General features: G+C 36.1%; 1 protein-coding gene across 10 annotated transcripts in view; it reads right to left on the reverse strand.

The window, feature by feature from the left end:
- Positions 1-10017: 10017 nt before the first annotated feature.
- The window catches only part of RCOR3 (REST corepressor 3), a 57269-nt gene continuing 45098 nt past the window's right edge, over positions 10018-22188 (reverse strand). For 9 of the 10 annotated variants that reach the window (XM_016938167.4, XM_009441428.4, XM_054658365.2 and 6 more), the window contains 3 exons: positions 21888-21945; positions 13077-13318; positions 10018-12614 (listed from right to left, as the gene is read on the reverse strand). In XM_016938167.4, coding sequence (XP_016793656.1) covers positions 12270-12614; positions 13077-13318; positions 21888-21945 — 645 coding nt within the window. In that variant the 3' untranslated portion in view covers positions 10018-12269. The remainder of the gene's footprint in view (positions 12615-13076; positions 13319-21887; positions 21946-22188) is intronic. The other variant, XM_016938176.4, reaches the window with a different exon arrangement.

Consider the following 22188-nt stretch of genomic DNA (forward strand, 5'->3'; position numbering starts at 1 on the left):
ATTTTTGTACTTTTGGTAGAGACGGGGTTTCACCATGTTGGTCAGGCTGGTCTCATCTCTTGACCTTGTGATCCGCCTGCCTTGCCCTCCCAACAGGCGTGAGCCACCGCGCTTGGCCTGCGCACTCTTAGATACGGGCTCTTTCTTACAATATATTCTCTCCAAGGGCAATACATTCTATGTAAATGAAATGGACCAAAATTCCAATTCTATCTAGATCCTTTACTTTCAGTTAGGCCACCGTGGGAAAAGTACTTAACTGCTCTGAGTTTCAGTTACCGTCCTCGTCAATAGAAGGGGAGAATAATACACACCTTGGGAGTCAAAAACTCAGATGTGCACAGGAGCTCGGCAGGAAACATACAGGAGGGAGGCAGAGGTTGTGGTCATGGAGAAAGGAGGGAGGCGCTGGTACACTAAAGAGCAGGTGGAGGATCTAGTGGAGCAGCCACCACCCAGTGCCAGCCTATTGTTACCTGATCTCTTATTTCTCAAAAGAGCCAGAAATCCAGATCCAAACTTTTTTTGGTTGGTGAGTTAGATGAACCGCTCCGTGGGGGAGAGGCACTGGTGGGTGTTGCTTTGGGACTGTAGATCTGTCTCATAATCTTCTCATGAGAATTAAATGAGATGGCACTCCTGTATGCCTAACACAGAGTAGGTGCTTAGTGAACCCAAGTTCTCCTTCCTGTTCTGCCATACACTATACTTTCCCTCTCTTTTTGTGGGTGTGTATTTTTTGAGAGAGGTTCTCACTCTGTCACCCAGGCTGGAGTGCAGGGGCATGATCACAGCTCACTGCAGGCTGGATCTCCTGGGCTCAAGTAATTCTGCCGCTTCAGCCCCCAGAGTAGCTGGGACTACAGGCACACACCACTACGCCCACCTCCCCCAGCTCCTTTTTTTTTTTTTTTTTTTTTTTTTTTGAAGAGATGGAGACTTACTATGTTGCCCAGGCTGGTCTCAAACTCCTGGGTTTAAGCGATCCTCCCACCTCGACCTCCCAAAGTGCTGGGATTAAATGTGCAAGCCACTACGTCCCACCCGCTTTCTCTTACAATTGCCTGCTTCTTGCCTCTCTTCTCATTACTTCCAAGCATAATAAAGTTGATACTGTTTTTTAGAAGTTATATCTCCTTTCACTGGCTGGAACATCAGTGTCTAGTATGCATACATGCAGGTATGCTCAGAATCCCTGGTCCTGTCATTGACTGTAATTTGCTTCTCTCTCCTACTCCTCTCCCCACCAACTAAATAAAGCAGTCAATTGTTCCAAAAATTACATCCAAGCCTTAAATATGATGGAATAAAACCTGGGATAGAGAGGTGGATCTTTATTGTGGTGGGAAATGGGGGCCGCATAACTCGAGGGCTGAGTCTAAGTGGAAAGGGTAAAGGAATTTTAGACGGGTATTAGTCAGAAGTCAGTAACATAGTCCCAATTCCCTGTTGATCATAAAGCAGAATTTGAATCCTGTATGTACATAAATGCACATATAAAAAAACATTAAATACCTTCAAGTGATAACTAACGTTTATTAAGGTTTCTTTTTTTTTTTTAGATGGAATCTCGCTCTGTCACCCAGGCTAGAGTGCAGTGGCGTGATCTTGGCTCACTGCAACCTCCACCTCCTGGGTTTAAACAATTCTCCCACCTCAGCCTCCCGAGTAGCTGGGACTATAGGCGTGCACCACCACACCTAGCTAATTTTTGTATTTTTAGTAGAGATGGAATTTCGCCATGTTGGCCAGGCTGGTCTCAGATTCCTGATCCCAAGTGATCCACCCACCTCGGCCTACCAAAGTGCTGGGATTACAGGCATGAGCCTCTGCGCCCGGCCTATTACGTTTTATATACCAGGTACTGTGCTCAGTGTTTTTTATATTAACTCATTTAATAGTCAACTCCATTTTATAGATGGAAAATCTTATCTATTGAGCAATTTGCCCAGAATCACAAAATTCTTAGTTTGAGAGAGGCAGAATTTGAATTCTGGGAAGTCTGGTTCTGGTACTCCTAGCCACTATACCCTACCCCTCAAATAAATGACTGATGTGAATTCAAACAAAACAACTTAAAGACAAATTTTAGTACTTTTAGTGTTTTGAAAATATTCAGCATTAAGTTCAACATTATATCTAACATTGAACAGAATCCAACCTTCAAACTAAATTCAGCTACAAAATAAGACCAGGGCTGAACTATACACTACAGTTTTATGCAGAAGAAAAGCACTAACCCTTTTATCTGTTGCTTCTAGACACCGTAAGATTGCCCCAGACGCCCGAAGACATGGATTTCAGCTGTTTAATTTGCTGTATAAATTAGAGTGAGAGACTGCAGCCCTGGCTGCCAATGTAAAGATGGTGCTGATGGAGAGGTGAGGACGCCGCCTACTGGAATAGTAGATGGATGCATTATCTTCCTCAGGCTGCTCCTCTGTGACGAGACTGATCAATGTAGTGAGTTAGCTTGCAGGGCAAAAGTTCATACTTCCCATCACCTAGAGATCAGTGAGATCAGATAAGGAGGGAAAATCCTCTCCTTGGGCCATAGATTGCGACTTTGACTCCATCGCAAGTTACAATGGAAAGTCTTTGTCTGTAAACAGAACCACACATGGAAAATGTGATATACTGTAGCAGCAAACCACTTCCAGGCAAAATGCAGATCTCAGGGTCTTGTGCACAGAGAATACTCAGCTTGCTCACTAAGTAGGTGTTGTATTGAGACAATATATGAATGACTGATCCCTCTGCTTCCATCAAATAACCTTTAGCTCAGCTCTGCCTGTCAGTGTGCTGACCACCACAAGAAGAGAGGCGGGGAGTACTGGGATGGGGCAGGGACCGATGTAAATTTTTTTAAGCCTCCCTTTGCAAAAGAACCTGTGTATGTGCATTCAGCAGCTGCACCTTTAACTTAGGAGCTTAAGAAAAAACCATGTTTCTTTTGTTCTACCTTGTTTTACTCTATTGTTATTTACTGTGTTATAGGGTCAGCACCAGTTGAAAAAAGCAGACCTGTACTGTTCCTATGGCCATATATTATGTATTTATTCCAGGGGATCCCCTGCTTGATACATAAACACACCCTTCTTTATTCCTGTTCATGGTTTAATTGTCTGATGGTCAGCCTTGGCTGGAGAAATGAGATTTTTATTGTTTTTACATTAGACCTCCTGTCTTCATTGTACACCTGGCTAAGTATGAATTCTGTCCTCTTTGACAGTTTCTTTAATAAGATTCACACATGCAATTCCTATCACTGCTAGGAAAACATTTTAACATATTAATTCTGCATAATCACCAGAAGCCATTACAATATAGATTTAAAAGTTATTGTTTAGCCTTAGGAATCATGAAGTAAGATAATAGGTTTGATTGGCACAGTTTGGTCTTGGATTTTGTAATAGGTTGGTAACAAGGAAGACCATTTATTTGGTATTTATTTTTGAGAATGGTGCTTACTCTATATGCTGAGATTTCAAGCAATGATCTTGGAACCCTGGTTAGTCACATCTTCCATTTCACAGAAAACAGGACAGAAGCATTAGAAAGAAAGGCATAAGCTCAGGAAGGGCCCATCCTAGGAAAAAACACAAAGTTCAAGGGTCTTTGACTCTAATCACACCTCAGTATTCCATGACCTTGCCACTTCTATCCTCTGAAATCCCATGCTACTTTCTGTTGGCACAGATGAGGGCCTCTCATTGTGATACAGGTTTTGTACAGCCCTTCCAGTTCCATACTTCTTCTTCCTTGTTTAAACAACTTTACTGATGTACTTTGAATAACATAAGATTCACCCAATTGATGAATTTTAGTAAATGTATACAGTTGTGCAGCCATAACCACAATGAAATTTTAGAACAAATCCATCTCCCCGTGTCCATTTGCAGTCAGTCCACACCCCCAGCCCTGGCCTCAGGCAAGAGATCTCCTTTGTCGCTATAACTTTGCATTTTTTTGAAAATTAATATGAATAAGGCCAGGCGCTGTGGCTCACGCCTGTAATTCCAGCACTTTGGGAGGTTGAGGCAGGTGGATCACAAGGTCAGGAGTTCAAGACCAGCCTGGCCAACATGGTGAAACCCTGTCTCTACTAAAAATACAAAAAAGTAGCTGGGTGTGGTGGCAGGCACCCATAATCTCAGCTACTCCGGTGGCTGAGGCAGGATTATCGCTTGAACGCAGGAGGCGGAGGTTGTGGTGAGCCGAGATGACACCATTGCACTCCAGCCTAGGCAATAAGAGCAAAACTTCATCTAAAAAAAAAAAAAAAGAAAATTAATATGAATAAATATGTAGCAGTTTGTGTCAAGTAGGAAAATACTTTTGTCATTGATCCATGTTGGTGCATAAGTCATTAGTGTTTTCTTTCTTATTGTTGACTACCTCATACCATGCATAAAAATTAACCAGATGGAGCATAAGATCTAAATATAAGAACAAAACTATAAATTTCTAGAAAAAAACACCTGAAAATATATCACCAAAGCATGATCCATAATAGAAAAATTGTATTGATAGACCATTTTGTTTATTCCCCAGCTGATAGACATTTGGATTATTTCTAGTTTTTACAATTATAAATAATGCTGCTGTGAACATTTGAATAGAAGTTTTTGTGTGCACATACATTTTCATTCCTCTTTAGGTAGATGCCTAGGAGTAAAATTAATGGGTTGTATTGTAAGTGTACATTTAGTCTTTTAGATGTTGCCAAATAGGTTTCCAAAGTAGTTGTGTCATATTACATTTCTACCATCCATGTAAGAGGGTTCCGGTTTCTTCACATCCCTGACAACACTTGCTATTGTCAGTCTTTTTAATATTAGCTATTCTAGTGGGTGTTACAGGTAGCTCATTGTGGTTTTACTTTGCATTTCCTTTATGACTAATGATGTGATCATCTTTTTTTCCATTTGCATATCTTCTTCGGCAAATGTCTATCCAAATCTTCCACCACCCCGCTCTTTTTGTTCTATTATTGATTTGAAAGAGCGCTTATATTTGAATTGGAAGAGTTTGTTATATATTCTGGATACAAATCTTTGATCAGACATATGTTTGGCAGATATTTTCTCCTGACCGATGGCTAACCTTTTCATTTTCTTGTGTCTTTTGAAAAGGAACATTTTTAATTTTGATGAAATATAATTTATCAATTTTTTCTATTATGGATCATGCTTCAGTGATATATTTTCTCGTGTTTTTTTTCTAGAAAGTTATATTTTTGTTCTTTTTTGTTTGTTTTGGTTTTTTTTTTTTTTTTTTGGAGACAGAGTCTCACCCTGTCCCACCCATGCTGGAGTACAGTGGCGCGATCTTGGCTCACTGCAACCTCTACCTCCTGGGTTCAAGTAATTCTCCTGCGTCAGCCTCCCGAGTACCTGGGATTACAGGCGTGCCCCACACACCTGGCTAATTTTTGTATTTTTAGTAGAGACAGGGTTTCACCATATTGGCCAGGCTGGTCTCAAACTTCCAACCTGAGGTGATCCGCCCACCTCGGGCTTCCAAAGTGCTGGGATTGCAGGTGTGAGCCGCCATGCTCGGCCATTTTTGTTCTTATATTTAGGTCTGTGTTCCATCTCATGTTTATTTTTATGCATGATGTGAGGGAAGGATCAAGGTTTATTGGAGGTTTTTTTTTTTTTTGCATGCAGATATTCTATCACTTCTGCCATTGAATTACACTGACACTTTCATTGAAAATTAGTTGATCACATATGTATGAGTCTATTTCTGGACTCTATTTTGTTCCATTGATCTATATGTCCATCATTACACCAATATCACAATCTTGATTATTGCATCTTTATAACAAATATGGAAATCAGTTAGTGCCAATCACCCAATTTTGTTCTTCTTCAAAATTGTTTTGTCTATTTTAAGTTAGGAGTTGCTGCCTGTTTTTGTAAATAAAGTTTTATTAACACATAGCTATATCTGTCCATTTATGTATTTTCTCTGGCTGTTTTTGAACGAAAATGGTAGAGGCCAGGAGTTGCAACAGTTTGTGGACCACAAAGCCTAATATATTTACTATTTGGCTATTTATAGAAAAAGTTTACTGGCCCCTGTTCTAGGTCCTTTGCATTACCATATAAATTTCAAAATCAGTTTGCCAGTCTGTGCAAAATAAGCCTGCTAGGATTTTTATAAGAATTAGATTGAATCTATAAATCAGTTTGAGGAGAAATGCCATTTTAACAATATCAATCTTTCAATCCATGAACAGTTAGTTATTTAGGTCTTATTTCTCTCAGCAATATAGTTTTTCATGGACAAGTCTTGCACATTTTTGTTTATTCCTATTTTTTGATACTATCATGAATAAAATTTTAATTCCATTCTCAGATCACTTGTTGCCATTATATGAAAATACAATTGATTGTACATTGATCTTGTATCCTCTGATTTTCTTAAGCTTACTATTCTAGTTTTTGCAGGTTTCTTGGGATTTTTTACATACAATTTCATGTCATCTGCACATAAAAACAATTTTAGTTTTTCCTTTCCAATCTGTATATTTTTTTCTTGCCTATTGCACTGGCTATAACCTTCAGTAAACCACTGAATAGAGTTGTGAGTGCAGACATCCTTGCCTTGATTTCCATCCTGAGGGGAAGCATTCCTAGTTTTCTAAGTTTTAATCATGAATAGGTGTTGGATTTTGTCAAATATCTTTTCTGTGTCTATCAACATAATCATATGGCTTTTTTCCTTTATTTTATTAATATGATATATTGCAATGATTCTCAACTGGAGGTGATTTTGCTCCTTATGGGGCATTTGACCATGTCTGGAGACATTTTTGATTCTCAAACTGGGGAAGGGGGTTCTACTGGTATCTGGTGGGTAGAGGCTGAGGATTCTGTTCAACATTCTAAATGCACAAAAAAGAATTATCTAACCTAAAATGTCAGTAGTGCTGATATTGAGCAATATTTCATGTGCACATGGAAACAATGTTTATTCTGCTGTTGGGTAGAATGATCCCACATTTCAACTAGGTAAAGGTGTGTTATTCAAGTCATAGGCTGCAATCAAGGTGTTAGCTGGGTTCTGGTCATCTCAAGACCCAACTGGGGAAGGATCCATTTTCAAGTGCACATGGATGTTGGCAGGATTCAGTTCCTGGCAGGTTGTTGAACTGAAGGCCGAGTTCTTTGCTGGCTGTTAGCAAAAGGCTGGCTTCAGCTTTGTCACATTAGAGGTTCCTTAATTCTGCTGGCTTTTGTCATAAATGTATCCCCATCTGCTGGTAGCTCCTCCTCTGGCTTCCTAGCACTGCTAAGGGTTATTTTGGTTTTTCTATTTCTTGTCATTTCAGTAAGACTGGCGGGGGGAGATTATGGGTAAGAAAAGTAAAAGACTATGTCCAGTCTGTCATCTTGAACTGAAATTAATCTCTCCTTTTTGCACTGCACTTTAATTTTTTTTAAAAAATGAGCTGAGATTGCGCCATTGCACTCCAGCCTGGGTGACAGAACGAAACTCTGTCCAAAAAAAAAAAAAAAAAAAAAAAAAAAGTCACAATACATTTCCCTTATTAAGAAGGGTATGGTATAAGTAGACATGTAAAAACCTCTAACATACATTGGGCAGGTACTACATGCCCCAGTTTATATATTCCTCCCCAAATGAGGAAAATGAGGCTCACAGAGATTAAGTAACTTGTTTAGTGGAGTTGGAAAACTCATTGTGTTAAAGGTTGGTGGGCAATTATTTTGCAAATATAGGCCACAAGCCCTCAATGATTCTGATTATTTTCAAACTCTTTTGGAAAAGATGAAGAGGCAGGATATCAACAAAATGGTCTTTGGATTAAAGGCCTCTTCAAGCCAAATCCTGTCAAATAAGAAAGCTGTTCCAGGTAGTAAACTAGACAGATCCCTCAAGAGATACCTTGTGTTGTGGTATTATTCAGCACCTTCTTAGTTATTGGTAACTGTACCTTACAAATAAGATTAAATTGTACAGAATAAAAATTTCACCTTTCTTAAAATAGTCCAAGGGAAGGAAACATATGAAGCATTCTGTGACATCAACTTTGACCTCATTTATATTGTGAAGACTGTTCTTAGATCTCTCCACTTCACATCACCAGCATTTTTTCCTTAGAGACCCTGCTCACCCAGATTCCTGCTTTAGGATTCTAAAGTTTAGATTACTGCATTGTAAAGACTGTTCTGTTTATTAATAAACAATTGTCTACTTTAAACCAAGTAATGACAATTGGCAAACATCTCAACCCAATATTAACTTCTGATCTTCACTGTTTCTCCCTTAGCTATATAGACTTAGGAGAGCAAAAAAGGGCAGATAAAGCCACACGGCCCTTTAGACACAGACTCACACATCTAGGAGCATTCCTTGTCATGTTTAATTCTCAAACTCCATTGTCACTAATATACTGCTGCAGAACATTCCTTCCCTAAGGCAGTTATGATAAAGAAGTTGTGGGGAGTTACACATGACCTACTCTTTCCTAGGTGAAAACAGTTCAGGTACTACCATAAATCAGATGTCAAAAGTTTCTTGTAGGCATTTTCTAATATGGAATGGTTTCTCAAACTTGATTCTTGGGTTCTTTCTGTATTCATTTATTCTGTTATTTTCTTATAAACGATGTAAACTATAATGAATGGCTAAATTTAAAAACACTTTTTTTCTTGTGTGTCCTCTAATAAGAATGTATTTGTCATTTATTTTGGGCATGCACAAAGAGAAAGATAGATTCTTCTTAGAGTTCTAAGTCAGATTACTATTCTTTTTGAGGAGATCCTGACACCCCAGTGTTAACTAGTTAGCAGTTATTAATATTCGTAAATAACCTTTTGATAACAGGAGGGAACATAAAATTAATACAACATACTTAATAACTAAACTAGGTACTTTAACCCAAGTACAGTCATGCACCACACAATATTTCGGTCAGTGACTGCAAATACACTGATGTTCTTTAAAATTATAACATCAGCAGGGCGCAGTGGCTCATACCTGTAATCCCAGCACTTTGGGAGGCCAAGACAGGTGGATCACCTGAGATCAGGACTTCAAGATCAGCCCAACCAACACGGTGGAACCCCATCTCTACTAAAAAATACAAAACTTAGCCAGGTGTGGTGGCGGGCGCCTGTAATCCCAGACACTCAGGAGGCTGAGACAGGAGAATTGCTTGAGCCTGGGAGGCAAAGGTTGCTGAGCCAAGATCCCGCCACTGCACTCCAGCCTGTGCGACAGAGAGAGAACCTGTCTCAAAAAATAGATATATAAAATATTGTATTTTTACTATACCTTTTCTATGTTTAGATACACAGATATTACCACTGTGTTATAACTGCCTATGATATTCAGTACAGTATATTACTGTACAGCATAGGACTGTTGCCTAGGAGCAAAGGCTATACCATATAGCCTAGGTGTGTAGTTGACTTTGCCACCGATGTTGGTACAAGTACAATCTGATTCACACCACAAAAGAATCGCCTAACAGCACCTTTCTCAGACCATATCCCCGTTGTTAAGGGCATGACTGTACTTGCAATTTTTAATATTCTTAAAAATGATAGTCACGTTCTTGGCTTGCTCTCTACATCTATTCCTAAAAAGAATGTAGGCCTACATTAAGACAAAATTTTATATTATTTCACCTTTATTTTATATTCTATTTTACTCAATTGCAAGCTTATTAAGAACATAAAAAGTTTGATCATAACTTACTCTTACCTCATCCATATTACACTAGAATTAAATCATATAGAAAAACATTTTTTCCATTAGTTTTATAAGATGTATCCACAGTGTGGTTTATTTTTAGTTATGTAATTTTAAAAAACCACTTTGGTGTAGATTTCTCAAAAATGATAACCCTGAAATTAATGAAAATTGTCATTAAAAGATTTCTAGTTTTGCTTTTATAAAAATCATTATTTCGAATTTCACAGTGAAGAGGTACTAAATTCCTCATAGAACATGAAATTATATAAAAATAGAAGACATAGACATCTTTAAATCTTTAATCCTTTGATTAAGCAGCAAGCATATCACTCTTCCAGGCCAAACACTGCTTAAACAAAAAAGAAAAATAATGACGTGCAAAATATTTACAAAATATGCAAAGCACACAATAAAGACATCTCACTATATACATGTGTCATATTACTAATGAAGCTAACGTTTTTCTACTGTGTGCTCTAATGCATGTAAATCAAATTACAGCACATCCCTCAGATACAGCACCTTGGCCCATGTCTGGGATAGAACAGATTTTTTAATGAATCACAATATACTGAACAGCTGGACAGATGCTGGTGCTGACCAACTTGACTGACATATCCCACATACTGTGTACTGAAGGTCTACTGACAAGAGACAAGACAATAAACGCTGTAAAGGTATAGTATGCACATATGTAAGACAATCTAAGTGCTTTAAAAAATGTTTTAGATATTTTAAGATATTTAACTGTCCCCTGTGGCTTTTAAGGAAAAAATAAGTATAAATTCTTGAATATTAAGAATTTTAAATCAGCTAAATTCAGGGCCAAGAACTATTTAAGATGATTCAATGAGAAAGAAAAGGACCTAACCTGGAAAAAGTTTCAGATATGCCAGTACATAGGGTATTTATGGAAATACGCAGTCTAAAATTAAAAATTAAAACTAATCAATGAATTTAAATCTATAGCACTTTAAGGCTGTGGAGCCAACAATAGGGAATACTTTGGGAACACATGATCTTTCAAAACATAAATTAGGGCCTTAGATGTTGACTATTTTGTGAAGTATTCTACACGTGATAAGAATGTGAATGTGCAAACATTTAGCCTATGTCCACTAGTATAGCAATCTAAGTGATCTGTCTGTCCCTTTGCACAAATAATGATTCCAATATGAAATCATTGTATCAAAAATATTAATTACACGTTGTTGAAATACTATCACTTGTAAAATATTCTTTGTTAAGTACTTAATGATTATGGGTTGAATTAAGAAGACTTGATGTCTTTTTGTTTTTCTATAAAAAGGGGTCTCAGCATTTTTAGTTAACAGCACAACTGTGACAATATACTGATACATCTTTAGATAACACAGAACAAATTCTTATTTTATGAAATAATGTTGATGATTTAACCCTACACCAATCCCACGAATACAGGTTGGCTGCAAGGAATACACAAATGTATCCAAATAGTACAATAGATTTATCAAGAAAACACCTTTCATATTAAATGCAGACCATATTATTAAGTATGAGGGCAATTTTAAGTTCAGAAACCAAACACGTAAAGGGTACTGTAAAGAAATGCTTCCATAACCACTGTGTCTACATAACTAACAAAATATAATTCTTCTCTGAAGTCCCCAGATGTAGGCAACTACTAGTTAAAAGCAGATAGCATTTAGAAACAAAAAAAACCAACTCCATTTTCAAGGAACTTAAAGAGATTGTATTTCAACAAATTAAGTCCTCATTTGTATGCAAAATTATTCTTCCAATCCTCTCATTACTGACAGATGATGAGTCAATGACCTTTAAACAAGGACTCTGCGCTAGGACCCTAAACTGTATGTTAAAGGGTTAGTAGGTTCAGTACATTCTTTGTGGTTTTATATAATTGCTTTGCAATTGATTAAATTGCTTTCTTTTAAAGGAATATATTAAAATTCCTTTAAAAAAAAAAGCAACATTTTTTGAAAGAAGGGATATGCAGCTATAATTTCTTAAATATGCATAAAATGAACATATGTCAAAATCGGAAATGCTGGCTATTCTTGCACTCCTAACATAGGAAAATGGTTTTTAAAAAATTAAATTAAAGAAAAAAGCCAAACATCCTTAACTTAAGAAACTTAAGGAGTTTTCACAATTCCTAAGTCAATATTCCTGTACTAAGAGCCTTGACTATGAAGAGGCAGGAATATAAAGAACCTCAATAAAATAAATACAGTAAAAACAAAACAAAAACTTGGTATATAGAATACTTAAATCTTTTTTTTTTCCTTTTATGAGATCAACATTGCTGAACATATACTCTAGAAAGGAGGCTAACTGGAGGCTTTTTGTTGTATAACATTTTAGTCTAGTGAACTGAAAAATTTCTTAGACATCCACTTATGCTAGTCCACTGCCACAGAACTAGTTCGCAGCCTCAGTATCTAGAAATGATTATTCTTTCCTCTTTTTCATCAGTCAGATGAGCATTGGTATAATGATGGGGTGAAAAGTTACTGCAGCTGTGTCCAATTTAATTTTTAGTGCAGTGAGGACTGTGAATCTGTCTGAATTCCAATAAGTGATGGTGGCTGTTGGCCACCAACCGTGGACAACACCGGTCTTGGGTTTAGACGGGGTGGCATAGAATTAGCAGGGCGAATAAGAGGTGGTGGAGGCTGATTTAAAGTTGGCCGGGGCTGGATGAACCGAGCCTGCTGCTGGAGTGGAGGAGGCTGCCGGTGAAGAGCCGGGGCAGCAGGCAGTGTTGGACGAAGAAGTGGTGGAGGCTGGTTCAGAGTGGCAATAGGGGCTGTTGGTGTTGGAGTGGATGATGGGGCAGGAGGTGATGGACCCAGTGTCCGAGGAGCCTGTGGGGTCTGTGCCTAGAGGTGAGGAAACAAAAATACACGTATGAGATGTAAGTCCTAATGAACTTAATACAATATAGTTTGGGCTGTCACAGGAAAAACAAAACAAATCAAAACAAAACAAAAACATAACACCAGTGTTTATTGGAAGCACAAGCTTCTTTTATTTTAAACAAAACAAAACCAAAAACCAAAAACCAACGAGGCTACCAAACAGGCATCTTTATTTGTAAACAGCTTAACACTGAAAATAAAAATAAGACTATGAAAGAACAATACACTCTCCATTCTTCTAGAATCAGAACTTAGCATGTCATTATGACTTAAGAGTCACGAGAGATGCACCACTGAAGAAGTGTATTGTCAACCTTTCATGCTCAATTTAGCTAGCCCTCTTGACAAATTAACCTTACAGAATACCACACAAAATGGTGATTCCTCAACTCATATTAGCTCAAATTCCATACACAAACACACCTCCTCTTCTTCATCAGTGCTCTTCCCTGATGGCACATTAGAAGCACTTTTTGTCTCCTCCCCTAAAGTAGAAGCATCACCATTAGAAGCCTGGGTTCCTTGTTCTGCTTCCCACTCCTGCAATACCTCCTCTAAGTTAAACCGACGCCTGTAGTTTACAAAGAAGTTCTTCACTTGGCCAACAGTCTTGTTGCCAATTACATCTGCAATAGCTTGAAAATCTTTACCATATTTGCGGACACCTGGAAGGCAAAGTAAATAATACACCTGTGAAGGATCAATAAGGAGAGCTGTGTGTACTATACATCATGCACACACAAAAGATACCAGCAATGAAATTCCTTTCTGATAAACTCTGCTCATTTCTCAATTCTGAGATAGAGGCTAAGATATCAGGGTCACAGATGAAAACTATCAGTTATGTCATTTCATCGAGCCAGCCACTTGCCTTCAACTGAACAATCAGAAACTTACCATTTTTTACATACTCAGTTATTTTCTCCAATCCTCTCTTGAACTCTCAAATACAGTCCATTTATTGTAAAGCATTGAATTCTTTGTTCCATCCTCAATTCCACATTCATTTATTTCCCTAGTAGCCAGTCACCTAAATTTGAGCAACATCGTTTGTAAACAAAACTGGATGGGAATGAGCCATCTCTCTTATCCCCTCAATGGACTGAGTGAGTAGCCTTAGGGTTCCCCCATTAAGAAAAGCATTATAATTTTGGTCTTAATACTAACTTCAACATGAATACTTGCCTATAGCACCAGGGTACCAACAAATTGAAATTAGATAAGAACTTAAACATGAAAAGCAGGAGAATCATCACAAGTTGGTGGATTTTGAAAAAAGAGAAGATTTTTTTTCAGAGTCAGTTGGATTTTAACTCATCTAGTAGTTTTAAAGACTGAATGGATGAAAGATGATAGCTTAAAGAATAAGGTAACAGTAATGACTACCTGAAGAGCACTTGTGCTCATCATCACTACCTTAAACTTAAGAAGGGATATTTATTGTTAATTGAGAACCTAACTTTACACTAAGGAAGTTTCATTATAATAAAGGGTAATAATTGATTTAAGAAGTTGAGATTGTTAACTATACTATAGAATTTTAAATAGATAATAATTTCCTCTTAAGGGAATTCTAAAAGAAGTTCACAGACTCATTCTAGAAGGAGATGCACTTAGCTCAAAATAGAAAAGTTGCTGAAAATTTTTATAATTTGATAACTGCTTTTAAAAATACCAGAAAACAGTAACTCACTAATGAAAGAGATGAGAAAGGAGACAAAAATATGGGGGCTTAAATTAATAACATGTATATGATCACAGATGAGAGAATAATATATGGATATGTTAATACCCAGCAGAAATGCTATTCTTACCAATACCAATTAATATGAAATACTCAATTACCCTAAAGCACTATCATGATGTAACAATCCCACTTTTAAATTCTGCTTTATTTTAAATTGAGAATTTGGAAATAAGCATTTCTGACTACATTAAACTAGCTGGGCTTGACTCTAAGGGGAATTCCTTTAAGAGCATTCTGGACAGGAGGTCTGACATTATTATCCTCTAATTATATCCCATTTTTAAGGTAGAGTTTTGGGTTTGTAAGCTATGCTCATTTGCTGTGTTCTCAAAGGAAAATACATGTACATGACAATAAAGTAACAATGATAGACATTGTTTATAATGTTTTATCAGCATAAATGAATTTATACTCCCTTTAAACCCATGAGGTTGATTTCCAGTTTGAACTTCACAGTTAAGTATAAATTCTAATAGTGACTAGATTCCACTGAGAGTTTATTTGGTAATAAAAATCCAAGGTTATTTCACAGGAGTTACTGTTATATATTCAAGTACTTCTCTACTACTTTTACATTTTAGAAAATAGCAACTCTTAGAAGGGTGAGTCTCTGTGCCATTTCTAAATTCTAAACTTGAGTTTGCTGCAGTGAAGAATAACTACTAATTAGAAACCAAATACAGTGTTCTATCAGTTACTAATTTTCATAAGGGACACTTAATTTACATTCTAGCAATGGCCAAACCTACTGAATACATGAGTTTAGAAGTGAAAACCTTAAATAAGTCTAGGATTAGACTGTATTCCTAGGAAGAAGTCACATTAAAACTAACTCTGACTCCAAGTCTAAAGATATTATAAACCTCAGAACACTTATTTTGCAAAACATATTCCAAAACTCTAAGTTGTCCCCAAGTCTAATTCCATTAAATAAGTGCCCCTTCTTCTGACTATACTCCTTTTGATCTTCCACTTCTTAATTTTCCCTTGTTCAATGGACTTTACCTTGTCACCAATATTGTTACATTTGTAAAATTATACACCTTAAACTCAAAACTACTTCCTGTAAGAGCTTTAGTGTTTCTAGAGATGTTCAATGTCAACAACTTTTTCTAACTCACCCAGGTATGCTTATAATTAACTATAATATGCTTATAATTAACTCATGTATGCCAGTCTAAACTCTTAAAGCTCAGACCACACTGTAGACTTCTGTAGTTTGGCTGAGGATTCCAACCTCAGATATTCCAACCTAGATATTCCAACAAATATCTAGGCACATTTGTTCTCATCCTGTTCTCATCCACATTTGTTCTAATCCCCTCATCCTGAAGATGGCTGGACAGGGTCTAGGATGGCTGGACAGGGTCTGGAATAGCTGGAGCTCCTTGGCAGTCTCATTTGGACAAGAGCAGCTTCATCTGCTTGCCCTAGTGTGTTGTGACAAATTTCATAATTTACTCTGTGTACCATGATGTGAAAAAGGTTGGAAAGTACTGTCCTAGAAAATACAAAGCAGCACTAGCATTACTACAATGCTGAGTACACGGGAAGTGCTTAGGAAATAAGGAAATACGATTTTTCTTCCCTATAAAGCCTCATTCTATTGTTCTTCCCTAAACCACAAGAGGTATTAGATATATATGGCTGAATTCTTCATCACCTTCACACTCAGAACGGCATGGCTGAAGAGCACTTTGGTTAGAAGATGGAACTCTTAAGCTCTATACTGTTGCTAGCAACTAAGCAAACTCTAGTGAAACCCCAAATGACTCAATGAGACTGCTCCTTTAAAAGAATCTCCAGTGAGGCGTCTGAAACAACTAGCAGGTGGTAGTGATAAGCAGCAACTAACTTTAACAACTTACGGCATCAGAGCTACCCGAGTTTCAGTCTGTCCCTGGGGGAAGGGCACTCCATTATTTTTTCATAGTTGATAAAATCTGATTACTTTCTCAGGAAGGGAGTTAAATATGATTAAGTCAATCTCTCTTCCTGAAGATGTAAAAGGTATGCTTGAACCATAGTTGTTAAAGTCTCACTTCTAGGAAAAGAGGTCGTTTTCAAAGGTTGGTGGAATAAACAGGCAAATAGTAAGTTTCCCAGGAAGAAAAAAATTGTTTTCAGTCAAATTTCTAAATTTCATTTGAAAGTTACAATGAAACAACTTGGCTTTCTATGCTGGCAGATGATATCTTATAATCTTTAATATGTAAAGTTTTATTTGGGAATTAACATAAAAATATAAGTCATTAGGATATTCTGTTATCATTACATTTTATGAAAGCCCACATATTCCAACCAGGAATCTATATTACCCAACACAAAAACATCTTTTTTAAACATTTCTTGTTAACACTTTTAACTTGCTAAAGATATTTTTATTAGCAGTAGAGACTTTAGCATAGCCATTATCTGAATTATCAGACATTCTGAATTAGTGGAGTCTGTCCATACAATTTTTTTGTTTTAATCTTTGGCTAGTAAGATTGTGGTAACTTCAGGAGAATTTATGTGGTATTTCCCAACTGTGAAAATGGAATCTGAATTTTTTTTTTTTTTTTTTTTTTTATGTTTAGCTAGAAAGGATAGCATGGATAGCTACCTTTGGTATGTTTAAAACAATTTTTTAAAATTTGATTTTGGGGCCAGGCATGGTGGCTCATGCCTGTAATCCCAACACTTTGGAAGGCCAAGGCAGACAGACCACTTGAAGTCAGGAGTTCGAGACCAGCCTGGCCAAAATGGTAAAACCCAGTTTCTACTAAAAATACAAAAATTAGCTGGGTGTGGTGGTGAATGCCTGTAGTCCCAGCTATTCGGGAGGATGAGGCACAAGAATCGCTTAAACCCAGGAGGTGGAGGTTGCAGTGAGCCGAGATACTGACACTGTGCTCCAGCCTTGGTGACAAAGTGAGACTCTGTCTCAAAAAAAAAAAATTGATTTTGGACTACAAAAAAAAAAAAAACAAAAAAACATCCAAAAGACGAAACATGGTAAGCTGCTTATGGGTAGTGAAATTTCAGAGGATTTTTTTTCTGGCTTTCACAGCAAAATTTCTTAAAGTGAACATGTACTTAGTTTAACTGGGAAACATTAATTTTTCAAAAATATATTTTTGAAATAATAGGAATACAATAACATCTAGAAACTCCAGGGATATGATTCTTTTCTATCATTAAGACATACGTTTTAAACTCAAGCCATTTGGGAGCGTGTATTTCTTTCCACTTCCTGTAAATCTCTTCAAGAATTCCATATTAAGAGGTAGAAAAGGTAGCAATAGCAGCAGAACAGTGACTGATGTATACATGGAAGGGGCTAAAAGTCAAAATCACATTATAAGTTACATTCCATTACAAAAATGCTGGAAATTTTGAATCATTAATTATTTAATGTAAGTGTATCAGAGGGCTGACAATTATACTTTTGAACCTCTGTTCTTATGGTGTCTGTTATAATAGAAAAATAATCTCTAAAGCAAAAGGGTGCTTTTCAGATGGAAAGATATGCATCTCCTTGTTCCACTTCCTTTTGATCATTCATGTACTATGTTACCATCCTTTTATTTTTAATCAACTGCCAAATCTACTTTTTCTCCTTTACAAACCCTTCTATCTTTTTGTTAGTACAAGAGAGAAGACAATTTCTAGACTTGCAACTTCATTTATCTTAAAAAGGTGAATGAACTACAAGAAAAGGTAACTTTTACTATAAGCATAAGCCACCTGAACATAGTTCTGTCATTTTCTGTTTTATATTAAAAGGTAGTAACTATAAAAAATAACTAAATATAAAAAATAATTATATAAAAAATAACTAAAGTTGACATCTTTATACAATTGGAAAAAATTTTGTTTATCCTAAAGTAGCATAAATTTTAGTTGGGAAGCATTTTTTTTTAAGCAGTAATGACTAGGAAATGAATATATTTAAGAGGTGGCTTATAATTAAAATGGCAAATACTGTATACCATGCTTCTAGCCTCTACACACTTTAAAAAAGTGTTTTGTACTATAATTTAAATGTCTTGTTTTTTGAAAACAGCTAACCATCATTCCATTTTACAAGGAAAAAAGATACACCTAGAATAATCTAATTCCTTTTTAAATTCTTTTAAATTCCTTTTTAAATTCTTTTTTTTTTGAGTCAGAGTCTCGCTCTGCTGCCCAGGCTGGAGTGCCATCTTGGCTCACTGCAACCTCCACCTCCCAGGTTCAAGCAATTCTCCTGCCTCAGCCTCCCAAGCAGCTGGGACTACACGTGTGCACCACCATACCTGGCTAATATTTTGTATTTTCAGTGAAGATGGGGTTTCACCATGTTGCCAGGCTGGTCTTGAACTCCTGGCCTCAAGTGATCCACCTACCTCAGCCTCCCAAAGTGCTAGGATTACAGGCGTGAGCCACCACACCCAGCCCCTTTAAAAATTCTTAATTTCTGAATTCTGTTTATCATATGAATATCAAGTTGGATTTTAGGATAACTTCTAAAAGCATTATAGGTTAGAAAAAATATGTATATATGTATAAGCTACAAACAGGAATATTTTATCATTAACACAAATATAGAAAGATCATTATTGGTCATAATAAAATTTGGTCATAATAAAAATTTAGATACTTAGGGTTGGAACACATGATAAAAACTGTAGAAATACCTTTCCTGGCAAATATTTTAAGAGGATTAAATTAGCAGTATTAATGATATCCTACCTGGAGACTCTTGAAGAATTCTATTAAAATTACAACATAGGTAGAACTAGAATTAACATAATAAAGTGACTGATTACAAAAGTGTAAACAGACATTCCTATTTGATCTGAGCATGGTTCCCCTCACTTCTGATTAAGAGAGAAAGAAGGGAAACTTATTTAAATGGTTAACATTTAGTTAACAACAATATGAGTAGATGGAACAGGAAAATAAGGTGGGAAATACATATTTAAGCCCTACGAAAGGAAATGATCTCAATATGTTTGGTTTCAAAAGAGTTGTAATAAAAAAGCTTATTTAATAGTAAAGTTGTAAATCTCACTAGTTGCCCAGAGTCAATGTTTTTTTCTGCAGGTCACTGTAATAGTCTTCTACTATGAGCCAGATAAAATAAAGCATTTAACAAATAAGTGTCAAATCAGAAATATATGTGTAAAATGTCTTGAATATAAAGTGCTATACAAATTAAAACATGTTAATATCAAAACAGTTTATTATTACTTTGTAAAACTAAAGTATGAAGGTTTACCATACTTTTTTTTTTTAAAAAAAGAAAAAACAAAAACAATTGCCTGCTAAGGTAAGTACTTCTAGATAGTAAACTGTGTATTAAAAGACCCTGCAATTACGCCCCTTAACTGCACTGAAACTCAGGTACAGGGGACGTTACTACATGATTATACTATTTATAAGACACACTTCTGACCACTATATAAATGCATGGGCACATAAGACAATATGACACTTTAAAATTCTCTTTAAAATAGCTATTTTATATAGGGCACAAATAGCCTTATATAGTTTTATTTTATGTAACAACAACAAAAACCCAAAAATGAAAACAAAAAAATCCAAAGAATAAATAAAACAGACATTAACACCATTAACACATTATTAAGAAAGTGCCTCTGAAATCCTGCGAACATGCGTACTTCCATACAAACTCCTGCATTAGTGTAACTTACAGGGTTACTTTTTAAATGTACATAGTATAATACTGAATATACCTCAGTACAGAGGAAATGTTTGGTTATATATATGACTACTCCTTTTATTTTAATATTTGTAAGTTATGTCCACATATATAGTTCAAACTATATATTTAGATATTACCACTGCTCTTCCTTTGAATGCAGCTTTGGGTAATATCCAACCCAGCCACAAGATTCAATGGACTCTATAACTTAAATTACTCCGTAGAGCAATATCAAATACTGAGTGCTGTGTAGAGAAGTATTAGCCTAGATTTTCCTATGACATTCTTTTCAGAAAATTCTTTCACTGGGAAAATTTCTTAAAAATACAGAGTTAATATACTAATCTTTAAACAACTGAATACTGGAAATCAGGGTTCAGTTTTTACCAGGCTACTAAGATAGAGGGAAATACAGACTTTACATGAATAAAAAGCAATGCCTATTCAAAATGACTATATTAAACATGTAGGCCATTGCTCTAAAGGAATATAAAGCAGCCACTGAAAATGCTAATTTTTTAAACAATAATTTAAATTAGCAGAGTCTAATTTAAAAACAGCTATTTTTGAACATTATGAACTAACTAAACCTTGTTTTGACTCATTCAGAAACTCAGTTCTATAATTACAGATGTGCCCAATGCACATCCAGCACCCTGTGTCATAGTATCAATTCTTTATGAAATGACTGTGCTATGCTGCATAGGCCAAAGCAAGGGCTGACATCATCCTGCTGGCACCCTCCTGTGACATTTTCAAATCATGCTGGCTGGCTAATTCTTACTCTCTCTAATCCAAACTGCGGAGTCATCCATCAGTCGATCAATCGGAATGATGTCTGCACAGCATTTTTGTATTAAGTATGTTCTCTGAAGACTATTTGGCAACATTTTAAAAGGTATGCTTATATGTTTCATTGGGGCCCCACTATCTCACAGTAGTTAACCTAGATTAAAAAAAAAAGCTATTAGCACTCAACACAGAGGTGCTCAGCCAGGAAGAAACAAAATGTAGACCAAACTTTAAACTGTACAATCAGACCTGCACATAAATTTATCATGAAGAGGAAACAAATCTGTAACAATGAATAAAAATATACAACTTGTCTTTAAGTCATTTAAACATGAGAAAATCCAAGTTTATGCTTCCAATTTGCCCATGGGTATTCATAATACAAAAAGTCTTCTACCATATAATTCAACAAAACATTCTTAGAAATAGTGCATTTAAAATGCTGAATGTGATTTTTTGATATCGCTCTTAAGTCTCCTTTAAAAAATATACCTATTTAAAATCAGGTTTCTAAGCATTCAGTGGTACATCTCTTAAGGGAAGTATGAAACACTGAAAGTTAAACATGTAGTTAATATTTTCAATCCTGACATTTATCAGATAAACACTATTTTGCAGAGTAGAGAAATCAGAAACATCTATAGTTTATTGATGCTTTTAACTATGAGTTATCAATGAATGATATATAGTAAGAACGAACCCAACTGCAGGAATACCAAACGAGAAGCACAGAGAGCCCATGTGACTTTTTCATGCTTAATTATCACCATCAATTATTTAGTGCTGAGAATGCATTACGTGCTGTTCAGGACTCAAAATGCACATAGACTTGAGTATGTCACATCCACAAATACAATACAGAATTCCTGGTCACCAGGACTTTGTGATAAACACAAGAGCCCTTTCTTGATCAATTTCTAAAGGAAGGGAAGAACTAGAGTAGTCACCTTTCATGACAAATTAAATAATTATTAACAACAATAACTGCTTATCTTTAATATACCTTGCACTGCTAGAAGCTGCTCCTCTGTGGTCCAACGGGCATTAATTTTCTGATTTGACTACAAAATTAAAGAGAAGTTTCCTAATGAGGATATGAAGACAGACATTTTCCAAAGCGCTTATTTTTTTAAATTTTCATCAAATCACAGACATGAGACTACTACAACTCTGATTCATGAAGATTCCATTTTTAGAAAGATTAAAAATATATATTCTGAGTTACCTTTTACCCATTCAGGAAGATAATGAAAGGGAAATGTACCAATTTGCAAGAAGGAACAACATTCGCATTTATGCTCTAA

Source organism: Pan troglodytes, chromosome 1, assembly GCF_028858775.2.
Source record: "Pan troglodytes isolate AG18354 chromosome 1, NHGRI_mPanTro3-v2.0_pri, whole genome shotgun sequence".
Taxonomy (NCBI): Eukaryota; Metazoa; Chordata; class Mammalia; order Primates; family Hominidae; genus Pan; species Pan troglodytes.